Source organism: Notothenia rossii, assembly GCF_949606895.1.
Source record: "Notothenia rossii genome assembly, chromosome: 8".
NCBI lineage: Eukaryota > Metazoa > Chordata > Actinopteri > Perciformes > Nototheniidae > Notothenia > Notothenia rossii.
The window spans coordinates 55,497,090-55,513,605 of NC_136906.1; the positions used below are offsets into that span (position 1 = coordinate 55,497,090).

At 39.5% G+C, this 16,516-nt stretch overlaps 2 protein-coding genes across 3 annotated transcripts; both read right to left on the reverse strand.

Annotated features, from left to right (window-relative positions):
• Window positions 1-345: 345 nt before the first annotated feature.
• Window positions 346-11,365, reverse strand: brox (BRO1 domain and CAAX motif containing). 2 transcript variants are annotated; one of them, XM_079641830.1, is made up of 13 exons: window positions 11,209-11,365; window positions 10,615-10,734; window positions 10,250-10,356; window positions 9,623-9,719; window positions 9,351-9,446; window positions 9,168-9,240; window positions 8,328-8,433; window positions 8,084-8,173; window positions 7,625-7,710; window positions 7,391-7,472; window positions 3,225-3,375; window positions 2,103-2,262; window positions 346-2,001 (listed from the first exon to the last, which is right to left on the reverse strand). In XM_079641830.1, the coding sequence occupies exons 2-13, from the start codon at window positions 10,713-10,715 to the stop codon at window positions 1,918-1,920; spliced, it is 1,233 nt and encodes a 410-aa protein (XP_079497956.1). In that variant the 5' UTR covers window positions 10,716-10,734; window positions 11,209-11,365; the 3' UTR covers window positions 346-1,917. The 2 variants fall into 2 exon arrangements, with proteins under 2 accessions (XP_079497956.1, XP_079497957.1); XM_079641831.1 differs by lacking the exon at window positions 11,209-11,365 and having other exon boundaries at window positions 10,619-10,734.
• A 491-nt stretch (window positions 11,366-11,856) lies between these two features.
• On the reverse strand, window positions 11,857-15,183 carry LOC307014105 (alpha-1,6-mannosyl-glycoprotein 2-beta-N-acetylglucosaminyltransferase). Its single transcript, XM_079641829.1, has 2 exons — window positions 15,074-15,183; window positions 11,857-14,984 (listed from the first exon to the last, which is right to left on the reverse strand). The coding sequence occupies exon 2, from the start codon at window positions 14,737-14,739 to the stop codon at window positions 13,480-13,482; it is 1,260 nt and encodes a 419-aa protein (XP_079497955.1). The 5' UTR covers window positions 14,740-14,984; window positions 15,074-15,183; the 3' UTR covers window positions 11,857-13,479.
• Between the last annotated feature and the right edge of the window lie 1,333 nt (window positions 15,184-16,516).

The following is a 16,516-nucleotide window of genomic DNA, read 5'->3' on the forward strand; positions in this document are numbered from 1 at the left end:
GTATTTAATTTACGCGTCAGCAAAGCAAAAATCCTCAGAAACACATTATGCTTTGAAGTATAACTGGCAGTAACATTCAACACTCAAACGTTGTACTACGACATAGAAAGTATATGATTTACCGTACTTCAAATTGTACTGATTATATTGTATATTTACTGTTAACAGTGTATAAATACTTTAGTATGTGGTGCATAGGGTATACATTTAGTGCGTAAAGTAGCTTTGTCACACCTCCACTCTCAAAGCCCAAGTTGAGATAAACCTGATGACATCACTCAGGACATTTTCAGATCTTGACATGGCTTGTTTTTTTATCCTTCACAAACTCAAGATAACACAGGGTGGGTCCTTTCTCCTTTTAATAGCTAGGATGAATCATGTACATGTACAGTATAAGCATGAGGAGTGTTATGGATGATGTAATACTGTCAGAAATACATTTTACATGAATGAGAAGAAGCGTACATTGTAATGGTATTCCCAACACCCTTTAATACACAGTTGCCTGGAAAAGAATGTGCACTGGTCTGATTTCTGTGCTGCTCCACGTATAATATATAAATATGGATCAGTGTACTTGTCTCCTTTTCTAGGGGCATACATGTGGGCAGTATGATACAGTTTATTCAGCGATTAATAGTTATGCCTTAACCATGGGAGACTTTGGACAAGTTGGAGCAAACGTTAGACACTGATGTTCGTGTGTGTGTGGTCATGCTCACGCTCCCATCACTGTCTTTAAGGAAGGGGGAAATACTCAATAAATGTACAGAACATAAATACATGTGTCAACGATTGATAACAGCTTTTATGTCACGGTATGTTTCAGCCGGAGCGCCCACTGAAACATAGAAATCACCAAAACATATGATTTGAGCTACATGTGATTGTATACGTGTTTTCAGCTAAAATATCATTACATAAGAACGGAAATAAATTAAGAACTACTATTATCAGGATGTATATCCCTAAGCATGTGAATTAATCATCCAGCCTCATTGAGTAATTTCCTAAATGAATAGAAGTACAAAAAAACAGTTATCATGTACAAAAAGAACTACAGTACATACGTCATGTGGTCTAAAAGTATTGATTGTAAACAGCAACAAAAAAATCAGTAATGCAGGTTTGTTCATATTGTCTGATCCCGTTTCAATTCTGTTATAAGTGAGTTTTCTGATTGTGGGAATGACATTTCCAACATCCAGCTGGCTGCATCATATTCTGTAGTGAGAACTTTACAACATATATTTTTAGATGCCAGTACTGTATATTTAGTTTAAATCTTTTTCCTTTTGTCTTTATTTCCTATAATCAGGCCAGAGCAAACAAGGGCAAAAAATGTGCATGGTACTATGCAATTCTTTTTTCATATTTGTATTTGCCTCTCCTGTGAGATGTTTCCATTATTTAATGTTCAAAAAGCTTTTTTTTTTCATACTGCCTGTGCTACAGCACCTTAGCCTATCACAGAACAGCGAGTGTTACCTAGTGATTTCATTATGTTAAAGAAGTAGACAAAGGAGTCCAATGAAGGCGTTTCAGGGGGGGGGTGTGTGTGTAGGGCCCCTTTAAAAATAAAGACACTTTTATAAAGAGGTTGAAATTGACCCACAGCCAAAGGCACCATTTATAGGACTGCTATAAATTATAAGGCCTATTGTTTTACTAGAACATGTAATTGCTACTAATAACGTGAAATATTGATTTAAAATGTTACTTGATGGATGTCTCTCGCTTAGACGCAAGGATAATGGGCTGTCAAATATAATACAGATGTTTTAGCCTATGTAAACTACCATGGATTTCTAGAACAAAAAAATACATTTTTCCTATGGAGGTTAGAAATATGGATGCCATCATTACAATAGATGGTATTAAAGCATGAGGCTGAAAATAGAAAGTGTGGAAAGTTTATGAGATGACGCATCCGGTGTCCTTCTGAGGCTTCAGGTCCGGCTCCTTCACCGGCTTCACCTCCGCCTCCTTGGGTTTTGCCTGGAGAAAGAAAAACAGTAACACAAATGTAAACAAAAACTGATAAATTGTATTTCTTTTGTTGTGTTTGCGGATGCCGTGATGCAGTCTTGCCGCGGTACCTTGTCATTTTTGGCTCCCTTAGTCAGGTCGAAGGTGGCGTAGACTTCAGGAGTGCACTGCTCGCTGAGAGGCGGCAGCTCGAAGGCGATTGGCTCAGCCAGGCCGTAACTGGCCTTCAACTCCAGGTCGGGGGCCTCGGCCGGGACCTTGTGGAAGTATCTGAGGAAAAATGTCAAAAGTCAAAATTCAGAACCATCAGAAAAAGGTGCTTTTGCCAGCTTGAATGCAGCCTAACAAAATTACTATCACACAATCGATTCTCAGATATATACTATTTATTAATCAATAGGTAATCTTTTGTTTATTATGTATTAGTCTCAGAACTGTCAATCACATCTGTAACAATGCTAAAGGAAAATCAGTAGAGGCTTTTCAATCATAAGAGAGGGCTCATAATCAACTTAATAAACAATGATAAATTGCTATGTTAAAATGTGTGAATAGATTAACTTATACAATATATGATTAGAGTGGAAGTGGGAAAGTAGACTTATTTATTTTTTCTTTATTAACATTTGTATAATTTCAATCTGTATGTTTGTACAATCTAGGGAAAATGGCTTGAAAAAAGTTGCTCACATAAAAAGGCCAAGACAATTGTAGTGTTTAAGAATAGATTTAAAAAGTGCAGTAAGTGACTTTCTGTCTCTGGAGTTTTAGGCATTGTGGGGGATCATGGGAGTTGTGTTCAGTCATTCTGCCTGTTTATTCCCTTCATTGCGGACCTTTCAGGAGGTTTTTACCAGGAACAGAATTATCAAAAGAGATCTCCTCCTCTCCAGAACTACCACAACCTTTACAAACACTAATTAAAGCAGTTTCAAGTTAAAGAAGTGTTTTATTATGTTTAGCTTAAGTTAACATGTTTCCCCATAAAAATACAGATATTTAAAGACTAAAATCCTTCATTTGGTTAAAATATAAAGTAAAAAATATAGAAAAAGGGTCAGCTGACAGAAACTTGATTAAAATGTAAGTTTTTTTTTGTGGATTGTTATTCAGTTATCTTAAGTATTTTAGTTTTACTGTATTTCATTTTGTTACGCATGCGTTTGTGGATGTTTTTCTCATAGGAACAGTGTATGTACAGTGTGTGAGTCTTTGTGCCCTGACTGACTCACATGAAGCCATTTTCTCTCTGGCACTTCTCCAGAGTGTTTTTGATGAGGCCGCCCAGTTTGAGGAAGAATAGCTGCTCTGATGGTTTGGCCGTGGAGCCCGGCCCTTTGGTCTGACGGTACTCTTTGCACAGCGCCTCAGCACGGGAGTAACCTGAACAGGGAGGGGTCATGTTAATACAACAAAATCCAGAACTGACTGAAAACCCACCTGTTTCAACTGCACCTTCAGTAGAGGATTATATCTATATGGTGTAAGAGGCCCTTTTATGCTTTTTGTGGTTTTCCCTTTCCTGTAGCAGGGGTTCCCAACCCCCGGTCCGCGGCCCGGTACGGTGTTACTGCCGGGCCACAAAATAGCTGTGAGTTTATCGTAATATTTGCAGAATTTTAAATATATACAAATATTTAATAAAAAAATTAATTATATATTTTTTTAATTTTCGCACCTATACCAGTCATATTATTTCATCCAAAACATACAAAATAAAATAAAATTGGTTAGTATAAGGTCTCAGCCTCTCATGCACAGAGAAAGTTACCGGTGCGCCAATAGGAAGTGGAGCACACAGGAGACAACCGTTTCATCGCAGACTGTTATGTTTATGTGGGGAAATGGCAGTGCATACATTATTTGAGGTATATTTCGAACTCAGACTTCATGTTAAGGACATTGCGGCCCGGGGTGTGGAGCTATTTTTTTTTATTGTAGCCATTTCATGAGGTTTTACAAATACAGCATCAGGAGGCAGCCTCTGAGAAGTGCAGCACCAGCACGTACACACCGTCTTCACTGTGTTCACCACTGCAGGCTGCTACGTCACACACACACACACACACACACACACACACACACACACACACACACACACACACACACACACACACACACACACACACACACACACACACACACACACACACACACACACACACACACACACACACACACACACACACACACACACACACACACACACACACACACACACACACACACACACACACACACACTTGTTGTATGAAGGAAATGTCCGGTCACAAAGGCACATGATGTGTGTGTGTATGTGCTCTGCTCAGCTCCGCTGTGTGTGTATGATCGGTGTGTTTGTGTGTGTCCAACAACTGCATTTGTTTTAAAATTACCATGAACAGTAATTTACACACATCTGGCCAACTCCATGTGTATATGTGGGTGTTCCCAAAATAAATTAGTTTAATCTTAATCTTGATGTAGTGCTAAATGCTGTCGGAGAGCACCGGCAGCTCTGTGATCCATCAAGCGAACTATTCCGGACACCAGCACCCGAACGGACTGGACAGCGCTATCAGTGTCAGGGTGCTGATGTCAGTGAGTCTAGAGGTGAGCGTAGGTGCAGAGATGAGTAGACCTCAGCAAACTTCCATGAAACGCTGTTTTGCGCGCTATTCCAATAAAAGAGCTGGTGAGGCACAACCCGAAAAAGCTACCAAAAAGAAAAAAGCGAGCTTTAATCGCAAACACGATTCCTTGTACATCAAATATGGATTTGTTGCAACGAGCGATTCGTTGGCGCAAAAACCATTGTGTGTTGTGTGTGCCGAAATGCTTTGTAATGAAGCCATCGAAACTTCAACGGCACTTGTCAACCAAACATCCTTTTCTGATTTACAAACCAGTTGAGTTTTTTGAAAGGAAAAAACGTGAGTTGGATTGGCAGAAGCAAGTGTTAAAGTCCACAACAATCATAAAGCCCATGCCCTGAATTCGAGTGTGTTTGAATTATTGTGCGAAGACATGGATGCTGATTACAGACGCCTTCTTCTACATACAGAGCTAAGGTGGCTGTCGAAGGGGAAAGCCCTGATGAGAGTGTTCGAGTTAAGAGAGCAATTACAGAAATTCCTCTCTGACAAGCAGTCACCTTTAGCCGCACACTTTAGTGACAAGAGCTGGTTTGCAAAACTAGCCTACTTGAGTGACATTTTTATGGCTTTGAACCAATTAAATCTGACAATGCAGGGGAGGATGGCTGACACATTCAGGCTCGCAGACAAAGTCGCCGGATTCAAAGCCAAGTTGGGAACCTGGGCATATCGCGTCAACCGGTTTGTTTTTGACATGTTCAGCAACTTATCCAGTTTTTCGGAAGAAGCCGAGGGACTTGGCGAGTTGATACACAGCCACCTGCTATCACTGTCTGATGCGTTTGAACGCTATTTTCCATCTGCAAAGGACCCGAGGAATGGCAAAGGATGGATGCATGATCCATTTCTAAATGAAGATGGTCGAGGCCAGCTCCCATCACAACAAGACGATCAGCTGATCGAGCTAATGAATGACGGAGTACTGAAAACACTCTTTAATTCAACATCGTTGACATCCTTCTGGATCAAAGCGTCGGGAGAATACAAAGAGATCGGCACGCTTGCTCTGAAGACACTGCTCCCGTTCCCAACGTCATATCTGTGCGAGGCAGGTTTTTCTGCCATGACGGCCACTAAGACCAGACTTAGAAGCAGACTGGACGTGAGGAATACCCTGCGCATTTCATTGTCAACCATCACGCCCCGGTATGATGTTATTATGGCTGGCAAACAAGCCCAGGGGTCTCACTGACATTTCAGTTGTATCAGTGGTCCTAATTTGTTTGAATTGTATCCTGGTTTTAAACGTTGTTAATATGTTTTGGATGCATATTGTTCTATTATTTGTTCAGGCTGTTACATACAATTAGCCACTGTTGCCACCTAGGCCTATATTAGGCTATATTATATAATATATTAATATTTGTAAAGCGGTCCTAATTTTTTGTTTTGATTGTATCCTGGTTTTAAACATTGTTAATATGTTTTGGATGCATATTGGTATTTCTGCAGGCTGTTACATACAATTAGCCTCTGTTGCCACCTGCTGGTGAGTAAATATTAAAATCAGTTCAAATTGACAACCGGTGATTTTTTTTTAATGTATCTGCCGGTCCTTGGCACAATAAAGGTTGGGAACCCTTGTGTTAGAGGCTAAAATGCCAGAACTGCCTCCATTGGACTCCTTTGTTTACTTCTGTAACATAGTGACATCACACGTGTGCTTCTATTGACTAGCGCTCCAACACATTGTACGGTAAGGGGCGGGACATCTCTAAGCGGTTGACGAATCACAACAGAGCCTGCCAGCTAACCAACCAGAGCAGACTGGGCTCTGGTTTCAGACAGAGGGTGAAAAGAGGTGCTGCAGCACAGGGAGTATGAGAAAAACAAAGAGCTTTTTGAACATTAAAGCATGGAGACATGTCACAGTATGGCACTACATACTAATATGAAGCTAAAATGTGCACAATAGGGCCCCTTTAAATGCGCTTATTGTAAGTCAATTTGGATAAAAGTGTCAGCTGAATGAAATGTAATGTAATATAATGGAAGCAATAAATACAAATCTATGACTACTTATTTTGTGTCCAAAAGTACTTCAACAAAACACAGGAATAATAGTGTAATGACATAAAAAAAACTATGCTTAAACTACATGTTACTAAACCAAAGTGAGTGTAGTTTGTATAATGGACCTAATAAAGACAAATGAACAAAACATGCATTTGCAGCGGAGTCTTAGGAATTAATTCAGCATTATCTGTGGTTAAACACCATCAATCATCTTATATGACTCATAATATGACGTAAAAGTTGACAGTGTCAGTGTTACTATGGTAACGAAAAATGTTGGGATTAAAGTTTCTTGTGTTTTAGCTGTGTAAATAAACGATACACACCTTGTGTTGTCAAAGATAGGAGTTGTTTGCCTCCATTTTCCCACAACTACACATTAATATCATACATACACTGTGCATAATGGAAAAACACAGTGTGTGTATAACCTTATCTAAATAATGTGCCTTTAGTAAGAAGACATAATGAGTGTATTAGATAAACGAAACATTTTTTAGACAAAAATAAAAAGAGCTTGAAGCATAATTACTTACTAAAAGTTTATTGATGAGGTGATAAATTAATTGTGCAATTGGCCTCTGTAATACTTGTGTTGTTCCATTACTTTTTTTAATTCTTGGATATAATAATGTTTAAGGGTGCTATCTAATTATAATGCTTGTTACTTAGGCACTTTAACACATGTATATAGTATGTGGTTAAAAACATTTTTAAGGTGGAACGCTAGTCAAAGATATACGTACACTTTTCTGCCTCCTGGAGGGATCTTATAGCCTCACCGCACTTGTCACTCGCCAACAGCGTCTGCCCATTATAGCAATAAGCCTGCAAACACAAGCAATGATTATAACATTTCAATAAAAAAAGTCAATTTGTTTCCTGTCTTTGTAAAGAACAGTATCATAGAAGGCACGTACACGGACTAAGTTTATTGTGCCTAAAAGTAGTGAAGTGAATCAGGATAAGTATTAACTTACATAAGCCATGTAGAAGTGCTGCTTCAGCTCAAGATACTTCCTCCATTTGCCACTGCATTCTGGCTCCAAGGTGTTCAACGTGTGGTCTGCGGACAGACATAATTACCTTTAATAGCCTGTTAAGGGCAACTTTTTTTTTTAATGTTTTAATATTAGCATGATTGAGTTGCCAGTTTGCCATAAGTGCATCACTGCATCAGCGTCCGTCATTTTGTTGCAACGTAAGCCTATGTGAAGCTTGGCAATGTGCATTTGTCTTCATAAAATAACCTTTACTTTGTTTCTACAGCTAATTACACTTCTAAGCAGACACATATGATAAGTTGTGTTCATCAAGGCTCCATCTTAGGGACCCTTCTCTTTCCCTTTTACAGGCTTTCCCTAGCTTAGATTGTCTTTTTTAAAGTTACCATAACTGTACCTGAGAACTGTAAACCCATGTAATGCCAAAATACATACCAGCTTTTTGATAAAAGTTTGCTGTCTCAAATGCCAGCGCTGCGATGAGTGTTGCGTTGTGCTTCAGTTCAATTGCTCTGGCAATTGTCACTATGAAAAAGGAAATAAATTGAAAATGAATACATCTCGGATGTGACAAGGAGTCATTATGATGTATTGTTCATCATTGCCTGAGTATCTACTGTCAGGGCTAAAGACTAAATGTACTATAGTTGCTAGTGCAGATTTCTAGGGGCTTCTGTACCTTCTTGTGCCTCCGCTTGGCACTGGATGATGTATGTATCCATCGCTCTGGGCTCCAGGTCTCTGCCCTTTTCAGCCGGGGTGATGAGACGAGGGATGTGGACCTCCTGTAGCAGAAATGCCGGAGAATATGTGGATTTAAAAATCAGCATTCAATATCATGCATTCCTTTGTTTTTGCAAAGGGTCTGTGGCAAAATCGTTGTGCTCATTTTAAACTGGGGGTTTTCAAAGTCTGACACTGTCACCCCCCGACACCCACATATATTCCCCTACTACCTTAGGATGGCATGAAGTCGGCTGATAAGCTGTCGGCTAAAAGTTATATTTAAAAAAAGGGGATCCCATATAACCACGGAGTGCGTGTTGGCTAAAACGTTATGTTGCATCTGTTGACATAAGTAGATTGGCACCATTGGAAATTGGTCAAAATCAGCTTTTATCTGTTCCTGTTTACTTTTTTTTTTTCTCAGGCAAGTTCTGACATTTGATTCTCATTGTCATTACATGCTTCAACCCAATAGACGAACACTTACAGTTTGAAAAGCTCTCATTATACTAATGGGGTGTTAGCAAATGAACATTTTGGCGTCACTAAAGAGGATTTAAATAAAATGTACTTCACTGTCAGGAATTCTCTGAATTCGCTTTGGTCTCTGAATTAACAAAAAGTAATCAAAGCAAATTATGTTTTTTCAAAGGCTTAAGTACAAATATTAGTAAAGAAGTTAATTTAGTTTCTATGTATACCATAGAAATAATGGATATGAACAAATACAAAGAGTAGGACTGAATGGCTCTATACAAAGTTAGAAAGGCCTGACTTGTTTGCAGCTGCTTACCTTGAGAGTTTTGAATATACCAGCAGCAACTTTCAGGCTCCGGTGAACATCTTTCGCTTCAGCCTCTGTCACGCTATTGAACAAGAAAATAAGACGGCAAAACAAAAGTTAGCATAGTCAGAAAGTTATAAAAAAGATAGGGTAGACAACAGACACATAAATACAGACAAAAAAAGTACATACTTTTCTTTCCCTGCTAGTCTCGAGGCAAACTTGGTGTACCACAGTGCTACATTGAAGGCCATGGAGACCAGTTCAAAGACTGCATCCTGCTGGGCACTGGGAGGAGAGCATGGACACGGTGGTTATTCACACAAGTCAATAATGCTATGATTCAAAATACTGTGTAGTCTTCATATGTTTTTTAAAAGCTTTTTTCTTTGAATTGCAACCATACACACTAAAAAGAAAGCTTCCATCCAATGAGAATGGAAGTATTCAATCAGTGTTCATACCTTGGTGTGTTTCCTTGTAAGGTGTCAGTCCACTTGAAGTTCTGAATGAATCTCATCTTGTTCTCCTGTGTTGTTCCATCCAGGGCCGTGATAAAGCCTATTGTATTATAAAAGAATATTTAAAAAAACAAGAAGCTGTTGGTTATGTGCTAGGCAAAACCTAGTAACAATTGTTATAATTGCAGAATGCATTGTTAGAAAGGAAAAGGAGAGAAATATGAATAAGAACATTAACAATACATTACAAGTATGCAATTGCTTTTTAGGCAATGAAACGCTTGGTATCAACCATCAAATGTGGAGTATTAACACATTTCTCTTTCTGAATCTTTTTGAAAGGAATGTGTACTGAGACTGTTGAGAATGTTTTAAAGCTTTACCGTTCAATCAAATGGAAATGATTTAGATCTTATAACATAATGTTATGCATATTTCTTCAAAAATCACAATTCACAATTGCTATTTTGGCTAATTTTGGGATCTCCAGCAGGATTGAACAAACTTCTGTAAGTTTAAACAACATTTGACTGAATATTTTGTTTGGACTGATAGACCAAACCCCTCCGATATAAGGAGATAAACACCCTTACAAGACAAAGATGAAACAAAGATTGGGTTGCATATTACCTTGGAGGAGGGAGAAGTATGCATCTGTGGCATTTTTCATGATCTCAGGGTTGCAGGTGACATCAGTGAACATCTCCAGCAGTCTCGCCCTGTTAGTCCGCAGGTCACTGTGTGTGTCAAACAAATGGCATTCAATTGATGCTCTAAAAATCATGATCATTCCTGTATTATGAGTGATTATATCCAACACCTTTTGCACCCTTTAAGGCAAACATGTTATCAAATGACAGTAACAGCAGCACAACATAGGTCATTACATCGTCATAAGAGAGGATAGACAAAAACAATTCAGTCAGTGTTCATGGTCACAGTAAGTCCAACTTCATAACACCTTAACCAGTATAATAGATAGAGATAAGACGTACTTGCATATCTTATTGGCAGAGGGGCTTCCTGCCACTCCATAGAAATTAAAGGACACAGGCGCTGTTGCCTTCAGGGGGTTCCTGTGAAACCAATGTGCCATCCTGTGGATGAGGACACACCTTGAAAAATACAGGGTGACAAACAGTTAATGAATGTGTTGTATTTCTGGTATTAATACACGTTTTATACAGTAAAATAAATGGCCTAACAACTAGTTTACATATTATAGACTGGTGTTTAAGTGGGCAGCATTAGCTAGCTCATGTGTCATCTTAGCTAACGTCATTTTACCGTCGCTACGACTCGCTGGGCCGTGTTAGCACCCTCACGAGGCTATATCCCCCCTTCCCAAGTTTAACAAATTGATTCTAACCCTCTGTGGTTACTTGGGGCTATTATAAATCGTGTTTTCAACAATTATGTGTAGAAAAAAGTCCATTACGTAAGCTACGGAGAGCAACAGCTAACGGCTGGCAGTGGCTACATCTGGAAATGTACAAAATAATAACTGAATCGATGTGACAACTGACTTATTATACGGTTAAATTAATGAACTGTATTCGGTCAAATAAAGTATCCGTTTCGCTGCTTACCTGACGTTCTGGTGCTGTAAATGTGAGATTTGATAATCCTAGTGGAAAGTCTGACACTGACAACAATTTACTTCCGGAAATAAACACGGAGTAGACGCTGACCAATCGAATCCCGCGGTTTAGTCATGTGAGGTGTATTCGGAAAATACCACAGAAGTCAGATCAGCTTCTCTGTTGTTCAGGATTAGTAGAACAAACCTCCTTACATGACTAATGTGTCAACTATCAGATCACAACCTTAGTCTGTGAATAGTTATAACACGTTATCTGCTTTTATTTCCAGTAATTTCCTCATTATGTCCTCAAATAATTCCTGTAGATAGCTATTTTACTACTAATTAAAAAGGTGTTAGTTATTTAGGTTGAGTTTGTTGTGTTAAATATGCAGCCGTTCTTTTGAATAACTGCTAAAAATGGATGAGTTATAACATTTACATCCATATTCTGTTTTGTTTGTGAACCAATATCACTTTATTTTTAATATCTTAAATCTCCAGGTTGCAACTGGAATCTAGTGAAAGTATACAAATCGCAAACAAACCTCCACAATAATTATCTGTTTCATTAAAAAGGTATAATATTTCAAAAAAGGTGGGCTTTAAAATAAAGTGTGCATATGTTTCCATGAAGAGACAATGGCAAAGCTCATTGAAAATTCTGCCTTTTATTTTTTTCCCCATTTGGCAAACATTAGGTGAACCACAAACAGCTATTTCAAGTGATAATCAGAAAGAAAAGAAAAGAAGCAAAAAAGACTCACTCAATAAACTAAATAATCATTACACATCCCACATACATACAAACATACGAGTCACTTTTACATAGTACATCTTTGTGGATAAGGCTATCTTTGACATGTTCCTTAAGAATGCATTGTGCTTTTCAACATAACATAAGATTTATCTATTTCATTATCACATTCACTTCATATTAATTTACCAGGAATCTCCATTAGGGACGCTGACATGCACCAATATCAGATTAAACCACTCTGAGTGGAGCCACTGTCACCTTTTGCGAGCAAAAGGGCAAAGCGATGCAATTATTTAACATAATTTTACAATGAAGATTTTGGTGACATTACCATTCACTTTTCCCTCAACATCTCATGAAGAAAGACAATACCAAAAATATATATATTTATGAGGTGAACTACAAGTCCCTATACTGACAGGCGCATAATGTGAACAACAATGTTAGCAGTGCACCATTAAAAATCTCTTTTAAAACGAGTTTAGGCACAAAGTAACAATCAAAGGCACTTTTGGTCAGCTTTAAGGCTATAATAGCATCAATATATTTAGTTAATTCTCTCAGTTTTCTACTGTAAAGAAAGTTTACTTTAGTGTGAATGTGTTTTTTAAATGTCCCTAACAGCTGAATGAAAAGGAACAGCAACACCTTGTTATAAGGTCCCAATGCAAGGATCCCAAAATAAACTCTAACAAAGGTGAAAATATAGAAATGCTGAATCCCATATGACTCGTGTTTTCAGGAAGACAGACCTTGAACAAGACTCCAAAAGGTCGCTTTCACCTATCAGAAAGCAAATATACAGTCACAACAGAAGAAGGAAAAAAATCAATTTAAATCAAGCTCTCTTTTTGTAGCCAGGGGTCAATGCAGTGGGGAGTGGGAGACTGAGTAAGTAAGTGGTGTCAGCTGACCTCTCCTAAAAAAAAAGCCCCCTGGTTAAAGTGAAGGTTACATTCAGTAACACAGATACCATTATGTACATGAAATAATGTTCTCATTTAACTTTAAGAAGACAGTTGTATAAACGAGTTCTCGATCATATGTAAGATTGTCATACACATTTGATTAAGTCTGTACAGTACATTACACGTCGCACTTAAAACCCGTACCGTAAAGGCACATGTAAAATGCTTCTAAATGGTTCATGAATGCAACACAGTAGCAAATAAGTTCTGATATAGTTATGCCCAGCACTGTGCAATAAATCTAATGTTTGGATTGTAAGGCACGCAGAGTAAAACAAGCCTGGTGAAATGAAATTGAGCCGAGCTTGCATTTAGAACAACACAAATATCAACAAAATCTTTGGCAACTGTGCAGCTTTGGTGATTATAAAAAGAGTTGAAGCAAGCTGTGTACATGCAGCATTTTTGGACTTTGAAAGACCTTGCTTTAAATAGAGAACACTCCAAGTGAAAACACAACCCAGTGCAGCCTCCGAAACCCTGAAAAGTTATGTATTAATGGCACGTCTGCAGAATACCAACTAACATTTTACCCAAGAAAAGTTACAGTTCAAAGACGTTTGGCGTAGTTCTTGCATAGAATATGGTCCCGAACGTCTCCCCATCCTCCGTTCTTCATGTGTGTCTTGTGCTCTACTGCCTCTGCACCCTGAAGGATGAGAGATTGAGGAAAGAGAGCCTCCTTGGCCGTTTTAAGGCTCTCCTCCACCTTCTGTGTGGCCCATTCTGGCCTGCAGTTCTCCTTCTGGTGAAGGCCACAGTCTCCTGTGTGGAGGACCCTGGAGCCCTGTGCCACCAGCACCTTAATGGGCTTTGATATGCAGGTTCCCGAGAGGTGCTGCAGAGTCCAGTCCCAGTTGTAGTCGTCGTAGGTGCAGAATTCCTCGTGGCAGCCCATCAGTTTGTAGTACACATCTCTGGAGATGGCCATGCCTATGTTGTGTTTAGTGGACATCCACCCAGTGGTCAACACATTATTGGACAGTCTGTTGAAATCAGTGAGGCCATTGTGGTTACCCAAGGCTAGCATGTCACAATCGGGGCAGCTGCTTTTCCTGAATTCCACCATTGATTTATAGTAGTGGAAAAAGTCAGGTAGGATGTAGTTATCCTCCTCCAGGAAGATCACAAAGCCGCTGTAGCCCTGCAGGGCCGGCACTCGCTCCCACACGAAGTGCAGTTTCCACCACCAGTGGTGTTTAGTCTGAGTGATGAAGGCCTCCCTGTAGTGTCCATAGGAGTCAGGGTGTTCTGCGTTGAGGCATCCTGTTTTGCGAGCGTTGTCCTTGGATATGTCTCGAGGGCAGTCCCTTGGATCCTTCCCAGGAAACTCGCTGGGATACAGCTGAGTGCTGAAGGGGAAATAAATCTGCAGTACTTTGCAGAAAGTTATCCCTTGCACAATGGCGTTTATTTCCTCTGAAAAGTAGTCATGGCTAAAAATAAGGAGGAAGCTGTGGACCTCAGCAGCTTTCTCCAGTGACTTGATGAACAGTCTGAGGTATTCAGGCCTGTTGTGGACCTGAACTACCAGCACCAGCAGAGGCTCCCCTGGAAACTTATCCGCGTTGTGAACACACTGCTTGTAATTGGCACTGTAAACGGACTGAGTCAACTCTGTAGGAGAGCCAAAGTTAAACTTTACCGCGTCACCAGAATGCATTACCTGGTGTCCCGGCTCGACGTTATTATGTCCAGTTGTGTCATTATCGTTGACTAATAACACACGTGTTGAAATAAGCAGAGTCACAACGACAAAGGAAACACCCAGCAGCGCGAGCAGATTCTTTTTGAGCAGCCGAAACCTCATTTTCTTAAAGTAAAAACAGACTTTGGACTTCAACAGAAATGGCTTGGATTCACCGCGAGCGCCTTCATTGTAAACTTCCTCGCGACAGTTTTCCTCGTGCGGAGAAACTCTTATTATTACTGTCCAACGATGCGTGTCTTTAACTAAATGTCAAACGTTTTATGACGGCTGCTTTTCTTCTCGCATGACTGTATTTCCTCTTCAAAACCGAGCCATTTGCCAGAGCAGTCGCTTGTTTTTATCAACTGTAGAAAAGTAGAACAAAGCGTTATGTTTTGTTTTTAAAGTAGGCGTTAAAATAGAAGCTAAGTAGCGTTAGCTCCATTTAACTTACCCAAATTAAGTGTAATGTGTCAACACGCTCACACCAGGAAGAGGATGATAGGACGTGATACATCTTGGGTACAACTTCATTCACTGCTGACGTGTACTACCCAGTCGACGGGAGGGGGGGGAGTGAGCTGCTGCTCAACGAATCATTGGCCTATCTATGGTTGTGTAATACGAGAGGACATGTAAATCAGCCAGATTTGAATAGTGGACGGTGGGAAAACCTCCCTTTACATTTCGTGCATTAAAATGTAACAATGTTTGCTTACTCTACAGCAGGGGTCCCCAAACTTTTTTCTCTGGGGGCCACATTATCGTTCCTGACTGTGATGAGGGGCCGGGATCGATCATGTGGGCTGTATACTAGGCCACTGCCTGTTATAGCCATAATTTCTAGCACAAAATAGTTCATCATTACAAGTGATTTGCAAAAGAAGTGAGTACTTCACATGTTTTTCAATTTGAAATACCACAGGTATTCCTTTTATTTTCTAATAACAACCATGTAAAAATAGCAAGGAAAGGTTAGAAAAACATGGTGATTGACAGTTTATGAGTGATACAATAGAAATGGTAGGCCTATATTACAGTGAGATGAGAAATCATCAAGACAAGAAACTTGGTGAACAATATATCAACTAACCAACTCTTATTTGTATATTCAGGTGAGATTTTTTTTGTTCAAGGTGAAAATGCAATGAGCACCCAAACACTTTTACAGCAAAATTATCATCCCTTTGAAATAGGAGATTGAGATGAGGGGCAGTGCATAAAGAGGAGAAAGAGGAGAGAGAGGAGAGAGAGGAGAGAGAGGGAGAGAGAGAGACAACGATGGAGAGGCAGATGCTGAGAGAAGAGATTGGGAGGAGAGACTGAGCAGTAAACCCTCGGCAGGTTAAACTAGAAGAGAGTAACAGAATGGGAAGTCAGCAATATGTGCAGTAGGTGAACTGAATTGGTACTTGTAGCCAGGGTGGAAGGAAGGATGGATGGGCAGTGATCTTTGAGGTCAGCAGTTGCAGTCCCCTCTCTTGCTGCCTGGAAACCTGGCATAAAGGGATGACATTGGACACATTCAGTAAATTACATAAATATGCTGCCTGTTGTTCCTTGTGATGTGATTTTACAAATACAGTGTAGCATTATTCATTAAAATTCATTAAAAACATTAATCATATTTCATCAAAAAATCATAGTTCATGTTTACAGCCATATAAAATCGTAATAGTTAAAATCAGTATATTTACCATATCAGTGTGAACTGTGTGCTTGCTTCTGGCTGGTGAGAAGTCCGATGTCTGGGTGTAGCCTAGTGGTTGCCAGTCTCAAAGTTTGATGCAAATGTTCATCTGAGAGTCTGTTCCTCGTTGGATTTTTTATTTGCTTCATGCGGGAAAACCTCTGCTCGCAGGTGTAGGTGCTGCCAAAAACGGTACACATCTTCAGA